Raw genomic sequence first — 14,570 nt, 5'->3', positions numbered from 1 at the left:
CAGACATGGTAAAGATGTGATCAGCCTATTGAGACCATTTACATAAATATACAATGCCATATTACAAATTACAACTTTCACATTTCCCAAAATTGGTTATAATTAAAGCTTACTCAGGCAAAGACATTTAACTGAATTAATTTATTGAATTGAATCAGTCAACATATTTCACAACTATCAATGTGTACCTATATTTTACAGCATAACACCTTAAAATCGGCTTTGACTTTTTCTGAAAAACTCAATTTGCTGAATTTGTATCAATATTGTCAAAATCAAACGACTTTCAAGTAGCAGCAGTTTTCGATTACCTTAACATTGAAAAATAATAATTTGTTCTAAATTAGCAAATGCTACGTGATTCGCAAGTTATACAGCTGAAGCGGAAAATATTATGCATCTCATGCACTGAGGCTATGACTGAATATTTGCAAATCTAAATTAAAAATAAAAGAACGCTATGTAAGCATTATGGGAAAAATTCAGGAAATTGTACCTCTGACAAAATAGAAAAAAGATGCATAAGTGATTGCATCAGGTTGAATCTGCTCCCAGGGACATCATGAATATTCATAAGGACAGATTTGAGTCATGAAGAAGAACACTTTTGCTAATATTTTTTTAAGGTTGCATACACCTGAAATGTGTGCTGTTCAGTTTACAAATGGATACATTCTGTCTGCCTAACACTCCTCAAGCAAAATATTCATAACTATAGTTTTTATTAAATTTCTTTCAAATATGTGTCTGTGTTGTGTGCTCCTGGGGGTCAGGGCACGCATGTGCATTTGTCAGTATGGTGTGCATATGTAACCACCCTGAACATGGATGTTTTATGAAACTTTATATTCCAACCGGGGATGTTCCTGCAACCGGGAACTGGCCCAGGTTTACTAGTAGTGCAATGGGCTGCATTCGATAGTGTGTCCCCTATTATATGATCTAAAAATCAGTCCCTGGTTGATCAGTAGACCAGTATGTTTCACTGTGATATAGCAAATTACACTCCTATCAGAATCATGGACTATACCAGTTGAAATCCATACACCCCCTATGGAAGACACAACCTTAATATCAAACAAAGGGGGTATAGATTTCAAATGGAATCACCCATTCAGGTAACCCCATTTGAAATTCATAACCCTGTTTGGGAGATTAAGGTCATGTCTGCCCTGCCACAGTGAGTGTATGAATTTCAACTAGAATAGCGCATTGCTTAGATATTCAATACACCAAGCAATTTAACAGTCACAGTGGATCTAATGCTACTTTAAAACTCATTAAAGTTTCAGTCCGATTCACATCAGCAATAGTATGACATAGTTACGTATGTATCAAATCACTAGCTTAAAATCCATTAAATAACTACATTTTTATCACAAAAGAATTCATCAAGCTTACAATCCAACGACATTTATGTCAAATCTGATCAAATATGTAGTACATCCCACCTATCCAATAAATTCCCAACTACACTAATCCGTATGAGTGATGTGACAGATATTTAATTTTAAATTGCATTCAATATTTTCCTCATTCACACATTCATTTATTAAATATGCTTCCAAAGCAAGTTCCTTCACACCTCCAGTTATCAGCTACCATACCCCAGCGTTAACCTTATTATTCCAAAAGGCGTCAAGATTTCATTATTGCCGGCTAGTACTTCCGTCAGGCATTCTTGGTACTAGGAATAGTCCGTGTAACTCACAGGCAATATTATTAGTTATTGGGGTGATGCAAGGTATACATTATAGTGCAGGAAATATTCAAATACAATGTATCACACCGGAAATTCAATTAATTCTTTTACAACCATAATACTATGTTTTACAAATATACTGTTTTACAGTGACTCTGCCAAAATTGAAAAATTTTATAATTGAAATTCATTTGAACGGTTATATTTTAAGTGTGTATCTAAGATTTTGAACCAAGTCCTACAAATATTACTAGTTGTGTGACAGGTTTAAAGTGTTTATTGACTCAGCAGGTGCGACATGCAGCTCAAAATTAATAAAATATTAAAAAATGCCTAAATATCCTCATCCTTTCAGTCAACTTACATTGACTTACCTACAACTATATGTTTCGTACCTAACTAAGGTCTGGGTATTACACATAATACCTACAACACAGATAGTGGATCAAATTTGTAATACAGGTATATTGCCATGCCTGTTTTTAAAGCTAGCAATTAATGTGTGAAGATTAAATATATGAGGAAGAAAAGAGGCGACAATTCATTTGTAGTTACTTTACTACGGCTGTATGCTTAGCTTAGCTAGCTGCCTAGCGCTCTCTCTTTCTTTCTCTACCCTGGTCTTTGATTAGCTGATTGTCCCAGGGATATTTTGATGACCCTATTGCGTGACTTGGGCCTGCGTATGCTTGTTTCAAGATAGCGTACTAAGCCATGCGACCGGCCGTCTATGCAATGAAATTCATTTATCAGTCACTGAGCTGGTATTTATAGATGACAGCTGCCCAAAGCTGGATGTTTGTTTACTTAAAATTTTATTTTCACAATATTTTGTAATGTATTAATTGCACTGAAGAGTCATCAACAGATTATAATGCAGTGAACATATTTTTGATGCTAAAATTGATGTATGAAATAGAGACAAAATTAAGAGAGAGTGTGACTGCATGTGTTGGTGTGATTATGAATGTGTCACGCACTGGTATGTGCTTGTGGGAGTGGGGTGTGTGTCCCGGGGTATGTGTATGTAAAATATGTGAATGGGGACACTGGTCCATTCATTTCCAAGTAACTGGGGTTATACCTGCAACCAGGGACTCAGTCCCAGGCTGACAAAATGACTTTTTGATAAGATAGAGGCAATCTATAACCTCTGTAGAGGGCGCTAAATGCATTATTAGACATAGAGGGTGACATCCCCAATGGCATAGTAAAGTAAACTGTGTAGACTCTTATTCATCTGGGTTTGTTGAAATCAAGATTTGATTTAAATCTGATCAACCAGATATACCTATGTTTTGATGGTTGAAGCAACATTGCGAGTGAAACCTGCAGTCTTCAGATGCGTTATGAGCCACTGTCCCTCAACCGTGGTGGAGTCAAGGCAAAACTTTCTCATGGCTGGGACAGAATCATAGAGTACATTCAGTTGCAACGTCGGTTTGTCCATCAAAAATAGGTATATCTGGTTGACCAGCATTAAGTTAAATCTTAATGTGAATGGGGAAACATTCAAATATGTGGGTATCAATTTCATATCAAAGTAGGACATTTGCTCTTGGTAGCAGCTCAGTGCCATCTTATACCTTCTGAGATACCCACCTAGCTCAACTGTACGGTGGCCTCGATTGGCTATACAAGGGTGTCATGATCCAAGGAACTAAGCCAGTTCCAATTATCCCTGTTAAAGTTAAAGTTAAAAACTCTGACACACAAAAGTGTGTCCACGTTTCGTATGTATTACAATTAAGGGTGGATGTGTGGGGGTGATCTCGTAAGCTTTTGTATGTATACCAGAGCTGCCAACATTTTTATCTTGCAATCAGGGAGATAAACATTAGACATTACATGCAACATATGAGGTAAAAATATTCCTTAATCATCAGGGAGATTTGTCAGTATTTTGAAAGATCTATTTTCATGGAACCTTCTACAGAAAAGGGCAAGGATGAGTAGGACACTCTGGTAGTATACATGTGTAGTATTTACTCTCTCCCTCTCTGGAATTTTTCATGTGCCCCCAAATTTTTCTCTATTCTCTTGCATGCACCATATACCATTTTGATAATTGCTGCAATTGCTGAAAACTGTGCTGGTGTGGGTGTGTGTTTGATGTGTGTATGTGTTTTCACATGCACCATTTCAAAGGAATTGCAGTTTCATCTTTTGCATGTTTGTGCATCAATAGAGAATTAAAGCTTCACTCATTACCCTGTGTTGCAAGAATGGAATAGAGGTCTCACTACAGCAGAAAAGATTTAGAATCTTATACCTTGCATTTGTGACATTTCATATACCTTCAGAAAGTTCCAACAATAGAGGGTGCTCTTTACTCATCTTATAAGAGTGCCGTATTTGCATCATGCATATGATAGAGGATGCTGTTTGCTTCAATAGCTGATAGCCAAGTACATGCAGAGGGGGTTGGTTGAATGGAATTATTGATCAATTTAGTGCTGCCTGTGATTACAATACATAATGGTTGATTGTTTTGTGGGATTCTCCCTCCCCCTAAAAAGTGTGCCATTGCTGGTTTTCAATTAATACAACAACTGTCACATAATTTCTAGTTGAGTGTATGAAACATTTGATATTTTCACATTTCAGGCAGAAAATTATCTATAAATTCAATGTGATTTGGACCCAATTTGTCGCCATCCGATGACTTTCTTCTGGATCCAATAATCTTATGGTTTGAAAAATTAACTTTTTGTAACATGTTTCCACACATCTACCCATATTGTCCGAAAAATATGAAAATTACTAAGTGTTTGCTCTTTTGTCTCTAAAATTCAAATTCAATATTACTGGAATCTTCTTAATTTCTCATGATCACATCACACATGTTGCAATGCTGTTCAGTCCCCTCTGTATTGAATTTCATTTTAGGCAGGAAGCTAAAGCTATTGCCTTCTTCCGTTTCACTGTCATAATTGAAATCACTCCTCATCAGCTATTTCAACTATGCATACCTCTATTACATATCCTAACCATACATCAATCACAAGTCGTATTAACTGATGTATTGCTATGATATAACCAGCATGCATGCAATTCCCTGTATGTATACCTACAAATTATACTTCTCAAACAAGAGGAATTCATACTCCAGTCGCTGTAGTTGAAGGACTGATAATCGACCAGTCAGATTGATTGTATCATCTTTTGATGCAAGCATGATCTTGTTTACTGGTCAAAAATCAACTACTCATCACTAGCGACTAACGTATAACCTCAGCTAAATAGCTGCCTAGGTTGATCTCAAATACAATGATTCCTGAAAGGGTATTATATTTATGATGTGCCAAATAAGTTGCAGAGAATTAAATTTGGTTCCCAGCAATTACTTTGCTCATGCGATGTGACAGATATTGTTCATATAAAGTTCAACCTTCGATGGGTTCTGGTAAGGTTACACATTAATGTTGTACCATATAATTTGCAGGGGTTTGAAGTTGGTTCCCAGCAACTACTTTGCTCATGCAATGTGCCAGAAATTGTTGGCACAGAGTTCAAACTTTGATGAGTTCCAGTGAGGCTACACATTAATGTTATAGCAAATAAATTGCAGGGGATTGAAGTTGGTTCCCAGCAACTACTTTGTTTATGCAGTGTGACAGGAATTGGTATTGAGTTCAACCTTGGATGGTTTACTTACATCATTGGCCCTGATAACACTGTCTGATGGGATGTCATGCTTATTAGGCATCTGTTCACTAGATTTTGTGTTGATTTTGTCATATAGCTGTAAAAGAAAAACAAACAAAACAATAGTTATATACTGTGATCTACATAAAATGAGAATACCAATAAAGAATTTGCACAAGATCAAGAAGGCTTTCCTACATATCTGGGCTTATTTTCAAACATTTCAGTTCACAAAAAGGGGAAATGGAAAAACATTTTCTTATCATAATTCTTGTTACATACTATTTTGCCAGTACAAACATGCACATCCATTAACAGAAAAGTTCTGCCTGCCTGCAAACACACGCCACATAGTCACCTCACACTCACATACATCCCCATACACATCCTACACACACCAAACATAAATATTCAAGTAATTCCGAAATCAATGAGTCAATCAGTTAGTCAATCAATCAATTTTATCCAAAACAAATTTCATTTCACAAAAATGTAGGCATATTTCCATATTTATAGTCTTTAATAGGTTCCCATTGATCTAGAGTTTAGAAAAATGTTAAAGAGCATTGCACCACTGCAACTCCCCGACATAGGGAGAATTGATATCTCATTCTATCTATATTATTACATTACTGCATAGATGCTGAATAATAGAAACTCAAGTGACACAAACAGATAGCGAGCATTGGCTTTTCAGTCAACAGAGGGCAGTAAATCCATTCACTGTCATGTTTGAAGAGAGCTGTTGAAACTGAATCTAATAACGTATTATAACCAGGTCCATGGATGCGAGTACATATATAATGTGATCATTACTTTATGTCAAAGTTTTAAAGAGCTACTATCATTTTTTTCTATAAACATTATTTGCAAAATGCAAGATATGTAGGGTTTCTAGTCATATTAATGCATACATTTAATCAATGCAGCAACTCTGCTAATTTGGCAAACAGTAAAACAGTGAGTTCAATATGTAATCAGTACTGTTTGCATTCTTTTGTAATTTTGAATCAGTAATTATTATTTGATGCTATCATATCAAGGATGATGTAAGGTTACACACTTTAGTGCATGGATAGAAACAGGTATGTACAATCTAAGGACAATGACGTCATACTAGTGAACATAAACCTTGATACGCTGTTTTACTTGTTTTATTTATTATTATAATTATATAGTACTTTAAAACACACCACCAGGTAGTTGTGTGCTGCTGTTAAGTTCGAATAAATAAATTGGGCTATACCGGGCACGGGTATGCTCCCCTGGAAAGACCCCCTTTTTGGATTTTACAGCTCTGAAAGACCCCCTATATTTGACCAAAATAGAGCTCCGAAAAACTCTTGATTTTGATAATTTCAGCCTAAAAGACCCCATAATTGCTCATTCCGCATATTTCTGGGTTTTTTTCCAGGCAATTTTCAACCAAAAAGCCAAGAAAGACCCTTGATTTTGACTGTTCGCAGCACCAAACATCCCCATTTCACCTGTTTGCAGTCCTGTTCCCAGCTCCAAAAGACCCCCCTTTTATTGGTACGCCATCAGCTCCCAAAGACACACCACCTCAAAATTCCGAGGGAGCATAACCCACCAAAAAATTTTGATGTGCCCTCCCCCACCCCCGGAATATGCATAATCACTACTAATACATATGCATGCTCCTCTCATTGGCAGTTTTCTACTTCAAATAGTAAGAAAAGCCCTGTGTAATAACGTCACATGACAGGTACGTTTACACTATCACCACCTTCTTGTATTGCGGTGGTATAGGAGTTGCAAAGGCCTGATCATATGAAGATGAACAATAACACTGGATGAACTAAGTGAGATTGTACATTACCTAAAGATGCACTGATTTTATAATGCTAGTATCCCTGACAAAACATGATGAATTAGCTTAATGTAAACCATCTCCTTAGTTGACAATCTCATTATTGGAGCAACTGAACAAACACTATACTATGCTCAAGTCCAATATTTATCAAATTAAAATGACAAAATGCTGTGATAAATTTTCCATGTGTGTCCTAAGGCTGACTGGTTCCAAGATCGATATGCAAGCCAAATTTGAAGAATAATTCACAATGTAAATTACAGTAAGGCTACATAACTGATGAGTTAAGCTTTTATTAATTGGTGATGACAAAATCATATATGGTGTGATCATTTTCACCTTCAAATTCCTATATAATTTTGATTTGTGTATATAGCAATACTAATATGACAGATTGTGAGAGATTAATAATTAATAACATAATATCTAATCCATCACATTTACCCTAAGCTATCTTGTATGTATATATGAAATAACAATTTCAGCCACTTAGAAATTTCCAACAAAATATTTAAAATTTCAGAAATAACCCCTCTCCAAAATAAGCCCAGACACTGACTACACCTATCACATATAAATCCAGCACATAATGCAACACATAGAATGTATCAATCATACCCAAGTCATAATACTGATACTTGCAGGCAATCTCCTCTCGCAGAGCTTTAAAGGTCGAATCTGTTTTGTCCATGTGATTAACTCAGCCAATTAAAGCGCATGTTCCAAGGCATGCAATACCAGCAGGTTAGGTTGATCTGCAAGAAGCCGACTACATCACGCTAGCTACGATAGCTTAGTTGGCGTTCTTTCCTCAAGCTCTACTTGACTTTATACCACTGAGTCAAAATGATCCCATCTACAATGCCATAGTTCACCGACCTCAATAAACAACCATAGCTAACAAGTTGACCTCAACTTGCAAAGTACACATTTTTGTACTCAGCATACTAAAAGGTCATTTGATGAATGTACAATGATATAGGGGTTAAAGAACTGTGTTTCAGACAGATGAGCATGTTGTTGAGATCCTGGTGTATACCAGGTGAGCTTGTAAAGGACACTCACAAATATATGCTGGCATGATGAGAAAACAATTTTATATTGGTCCAAGATATTATTACTATACTAAGAAGAAATTCTAGCCAGATACTATACTTGTACTCAATGGCACAAATTTGCCCATACCCATTTTCTCACATAGAAGTGAGTATCACACTGAATAAGAGGGAAGAAAGAGGCTTATGCCGAAACAGGAAACAGTGAGGAAAATCCATTTCAAGGGGAAAAAACAGCTGCAATTTAACTATTGAGAGTGGGTATTTTGTTCACATGTGAATATTATTTTCTTCTTAGAATTGTGGGTTTACTGCCTGGCAATATAGGTAATATTTTCACATACTAAAAAGGTATAGCTTTAATATTAAATTACATGACATGTTCATCTTTAGTATACAGCAATCTAATTTTTTACAAAAAAAATCACTTTTAGTAGCTGGTATTTACATCTTCAGTAGATAGGACTCAAAATATTCATATCTTCAGTAGATAGCATTCTATTTTATATTAGACAGCATGTATTCAATAGACAGCGTTCATATTTCTTGTCTTGCTACACAGCATTTATGTCTTTATCTGAGCATAGCATTCATATATATCATTACACATTGCCCTCAGTAGATGGCATTCATATCTTCAGTAGATAGCATTCTATTTCAAATTAGACAGTATGTCTTTAGTATAAACATTCATGTATTTCTAAACAATATCTTTATCTAAACAATGTCTTGATCAGTACATAGATGGCATTTTTAGAAGATAATATTCATGTCTTCAGCAGATAGCATTCTGTCTATATCATGCAGTATTATGTCTTCAGTATAAATAGCATTCATATTGATATCAGACATGTTTGATAGGATTTTTATCTTCATCAGAAAGTGTTTGTATCTATATTAGACAGTATGTCTTCAGTAAACATCAATTACTTCAACAATGCAAAGCAGTTTCCTTCAGTAGATAGCTTTCAAGTCAATATTACATAACATTACTGTCTTCAGTAGATAGCATTTATATCAATATTAGATTTTTCTGTCTACATTAATATACAAGTACTGTAATGTCTTTACTAGACAACATTCATATCTACATGTGAGAGCATTTAAATTTCAATTTAGTGCACATCTTCAACAGGTAATATTCATATCCAGAGGTGATGCCTTCAGCATGGATGGCAATCCTATCGACAGTTAATTTAAGATTTATTTTGCAGATATCATTCACTTTTTCTACTCAGCACACAATTTTCTTGCCAACTTACTTTTATTCTACCAATATAACCAGTATACATCCTATTCCATAGGCACTGTCATTCCTCACAAAGCAATAGCTAGATAAATGTTAACACAGCTGACACCTCAAGTTTTTGATGTCATAATGAAGCTCACCTCGCAAACAAACTAGCAATAAATAATTTGATTACCATCTTATTACAAGGCAATTAACAAAAGACGGGACACACGCTATGTCTTCAGCATCATCAGTAGTATCACGCTACAAAAACAAACCCAAGCTTTTTGCGTAGATAAGGAATCTTACTTTAAACAATCAAGAACTTAAGGAAACCAAACTGCCTGTAACCAACACACATTGCAAGCATTTCAAATAAACAATACATGATTCATAATAAATACTGCATAACTTTGACATAAAGAAAGAATGAAGTGGTGAAAAGAGTAAATTTATAAAAAGTTAAATGTTAAATAACTGATCAAATCTGCTTGGGCAAAATGATGGATCTAAAATGTTAAATATCAGTAACCAGAAATCTGTAAAAAGATATTTAACATGACCACATCAGGCCCGTACGCAGGATTGAATTTGGGGGTGCTGATTTTGAAAAAAGGTCTACGCTCGCAAATTCTGAAATTTGGGGACTTTTTGTATATTTTTCCACCTTGCACCCCCGCACCCCAACCCCCCACCCCCTGCGTGCGGGTCTGGACCACATTCAAAGCTGTTTAATAATTTAATAACATTATTATGTGTTCACCCTTTCTCCTCATATTTTAATTTTAATGTTTTTAAAATAACCTGCAGGGATGAAGACCTCTTCCAGTCATCTTAATCATGGTATACTGACAAGTGACAAGCTACGGTCCCTCTCTCAGTCCTGTCTGTAGTACGGAAACACAATTATGATAACCTTACACGGACTGGCCTACAAAACCACACGCACATGCAGACAAATTATCATCTAATGTTGACTGATTTGGTTCTATGACATCAGGCACAACTACGATGTAATTAACAATTGAATTCTGTGGCTGTCCTACAGTGGTGCTGTAATATGTAATGTAGTTAGATCAAGAGAATGTTGAAAGTAGTCATGTCATGGTTTGCATTGTTTCTCACATAAAAAATAATATGAAGTAAAAAGGTAGTTGAGAAGTACATTAGGTCTATATTGCAGTTTTTTAATTAAAATAAATCTCTTAATGCTTCATTGGTATAATTTAAGAAGTATTTGAAATTTTCACACATGCAATTAATATCTGTTGTTTGAAATTATTGAAAATAGTCCATACACCATAATGAAATTCCATTTTGTGTATGACATTTTATTCTGTGTCACATCTATACCCCAAGTACCTGTACATTTTGTAGAAGTCATCTTTTGAAGTGTATTTGGGCAGATTCATTCATATTTAAAGAAATACCATCTAACAAATGTACCCATTACACATCTTTGGCATAAAACATTTTCATTCAGCGAGATAGAAATGAGATCCTGCATTCATTTAGCAGTCAAAGGATAAAACATGACGTTTCATTTTTCAATAGTGTTCAGTCCAGTGGGGGCACTTTCCTTTAGACAGATGTAGTGCACCCATCAGACAGATAATAATAGACTTGTATTTCCTCTCTTTCCATCATTCCCCATCCCCCTTCAGAGTTTCATTGCAAAGATGTCAAAAACCTAACACCACTTACTGTTGGTTTTAAGTTACAAATCATAAATATGGGCACAAGTCATGCAAAACATCCCAAATACTTCAGAATTTCCTGGAAAATTAGCATAAGCACATGAAACAAGTATATGATTTTAATGTTGGGAAAAATGATGCATGTTTGAAAAAGCTAATCATAAGCAGAGACAAGGGATGTGTTCATTACTCATTGTCAAAATAAATGCTGTGCTAAAAATGACAACTAATCCTCACATCTTGAAGATAAATGTAGAATTTCAGATAGGGCCTCAGAGGAGACAAGAGTTTATCAGAACATTTTTCTTGGAATAGTCCTTTGAAACTGGAATTACACATATTACTCACATTCCAGAACTTTCTGAAACTGCAAATACATGCCAACATGATGAATTTATAGAAATCTGATGTTTCTAAAACCTTCTACACAGATATTGATATCACAAAATTCAATTGATCATCAAATTGCATCTGATTTAATTCATATAATACTTTTTCCTACAGTCTGAATAAAGCATGACTGGAAAGGTGACTGAAATTAAATACCTACTGCTGCCATTCTTTTCAAATACCTGCACTGAATACATGGGTATGTTTCTGCCAAAAGTATGGGATTCCATTACAGAATGATTTATGCACTTATCAATTGTAACCCTGGCCCTGTGCTTCCCTGGCACATACAGGCATGGCATACAGGGGACTGAAAGTGGTTTTCCAAGTAAAGTGTTGGATGCAAGCCATTAGACCAATAGGCCTATAAAATAAACGCTGTGTCAGACAAAAGTCTTTAAACAAGGCAAAAGTTCCAAGTCAGCAAAAACATCTAAATCCAGGGGTCTGGATGGAGACTCAATTTTGAAATTGACAATTCCCCCACTAGATCCTGCTGACTTCCATGAAGGGAGGGACATATATGTTAGAATAGTAAGTCCCCTACCAAGTCCCTTCCCCCATACCACAGGATATTTTCCCAAGTCACCACCCATCAACTTCCATGCAGGATGGGGCATCTCTTAATGGTGAGTCACCGTCAAAGTGTAGGAGCAGCGTGGCACACTGGTTAAGGTCTTTGCCTTTGGTGCGAGAGGTCACAGGTTCAATTCCCCGCAGGACAAAAAATAAATAAAAATCTTATCCGCTCTCCCCGTGGCTCAACTGGTAAAGGCGGGGCAGTCCCCAACAAGATCTCGACCCATGTTTCAGGCTGAAATTGCCATTGTTGAGTCAGTGCTGCATGCTGTAGCCCCATACAAATTCCCAGCTGTTGGGGATGTTTTTACTCGTCAGTCCCCCTCCCACGCTCTGCCCTGATGAGTGCCTGGTAAGCACCAAGGTACTGGGGGCTGGGGTTACAATTGAAGGGTGCATTAGCATGACTGATTTTTCTTGTTAACCAGGAACAAAATTAAGATTTACGACTCCAAGTTGCTCATATTTTAATGGTAAACATTATCAAACCCATCTTGCACATCATCACATGACAACTCCGACAGTAGTGTGCAAATTACTTTTGCCCAAAAGGTCCCATATTCCATATCAGATAACTGAGTAATCACTGTCAGCAATGCCACTCAAGCACGCATTGGGGAATAACCGTAAATGCATTTCTACGTACATAATGTATGTTCCAATGAAACGTTCGGTCTCCCTCATCAATAGAATGATTGAAATATAATTCTCACTTACTTTTGTACAAGATGACAATGGATTATTCCAGTTGAAATCCATACACCCCCTACGGAAGACATGACCTTAATTTCCCATACAGGGGTTGTAGATTTCAAATGGAGTCACCCATTCAGATAACAACATTTGAAATCCACACTCACTAGATGTGGAGGATTACAGTCATGTCTTCCAAAGGGGGGTGTATGGATTTCAACTGGAATAGCCCAATGCACAAAGCATCTCTGCTACAGTGCCTTCACCATCCATAAGTTTACAAAATTGTAAAAATGTTGAGGTACAAAACTCCCTCTGAATCAAAACTTTTTCTAAACTAAAACACAGAACTCTTAACCCTAATGTGACCAAAAGCCACAAAAAGTTACAAGAGCAAGAAACTGCGAGCGCAAGTATTCCACATGATGCGATTGTGTCATCATGCGAAAGCACATGGTGACGGAAAGCTTGGCTGGCCAAGGCAATCCCCCGTGCCCAGGTATGGCCGTGAGAGTGTCGGGGGTTCAAAACCGCACCTGAGAACATGAAAATTCTCTTCATCTTCTTCTTCCTTCCTTCTATCCTTCCCCTCCGCCAAAAAGCCGCAGCGGAGTTAGGGTTGTTATTATTACCACTAAACAATAGCCATTATGATCATGCTCACACTATAAACATCGAGGGTTGTAGTGAAGTTATCGGCATTCAGTACAGAATGAAAGCTTGTCTGATGTTTGCACACAGTTGTTTCATTACCAGGTCCTTGCATTCAACCTGTCTGTTGTAAGACTGATAATTAGTGTGTACCAGCACGTACAGGGTAAAAGAGTAGAAAATATGTTGATACCAGTATCGGAAAACTAATGTCACTAATAATATATTTCTTTGCTATGTAAATGCTGTATAAACCAGGTTATGATGTTATGAAAACAAAGTTTTGTTATCCACAAGCATTTCATGAACAATTTCCCTCATATCTATCTGCATAAATCTGTTCTTCCTTCTATTGTTTGAACACCGGTCTAGACTAAAGCAGCATAATTGGTCTGGCAAAAATTACAAGTTTCTACCACTTGACTGCACTGATTTTGTTACATATGCAATTGGCAGCCAATCTGCAGCCTATGCCATTTTGTCACAAAACTTTCACGTAATTATCACAGACGAAGATTGGTCATATACTTTTAATCAATCACTTTCTTCTCCGAGTCTCGGTCTCACACTAACCATTCACTAAATCGTGTTCTACATGGCTTCAATTGGAATTAAGCAAAATGCCTGGAGAGACACGAATGATCCATTTAGCCCCAGCATCACCCAATCCTGTTGTAAGCTTTATTAGCATCATGCCTATAATCAATCACATCTTACAGCTACTATGGGTTAAGGTATAATGCTCACCCTTAGAGCCAGCAATTCCTGACGGATAAGTTTTTTATATATATTCTACGCATTTTAAGACATGTCTTTGTACACCTTCGCGGGAAGCTGTCATTGAAATTGGACACTGCACTTGAAGTTAGCTCTTTTTCATTTCTTAATTAACTTACAACCTGTTCACCTGAGAGTGCAATATTTAAATTCTCAACAAAAAAAACGGATTTAAAAACTTTTAAAAGCTAACCGAATTCTTAGCGTGACATGTATCAAATTTTGACAAATTTTGTAAAACATTGAAATTCCACACCAATTTCGTAAAAGTAATACGGTAATTAGAATTTCTGATTGTATTTTATGCAATTTT

The 14,570-nt window shown here is 36.3% G+C and overlaps 1 protein-coding gene across 1 annotated transcript in view; it reads right to left on the bottom strand.

Annotated features, from left to right (window-relative positions):
- The window catches only part of LOC140155073 (peripheral plasma membrane protein CASK-like), a 277,597-nt gene that overhangs the window by 102,779 nt on the left and 160,248 nt on the right, over positions 1-14,570 (bottom strand). Inside the window, 1 exon segment of the mRNA XM_072177760.1 lies at positions 5,361-5,447. Coding sequence (XP_072033861.1) covers positions 5,361-5,447 — 87 coding nt within the window.

Source organism: Amphiura filiformis, chromosome 6 (assembly GCF_039555335.1).
Source record: "Amphiura filiformis chromosome 6, Afil_fr2py, whole genome shotgun sequence".
Taxonomy (NCBI): domain Eukaryota; kingdom Metazoa; phylum Echinodermata; class Ophiuroidea; order Amphilepidida; family Amphiuridae; genus Amphiura; species Amphiura filiformis.
Note: the sequence above shows the minus strand (reverse complement) of the source record. Positions and strands in the feature narration are given on the sequence as shown.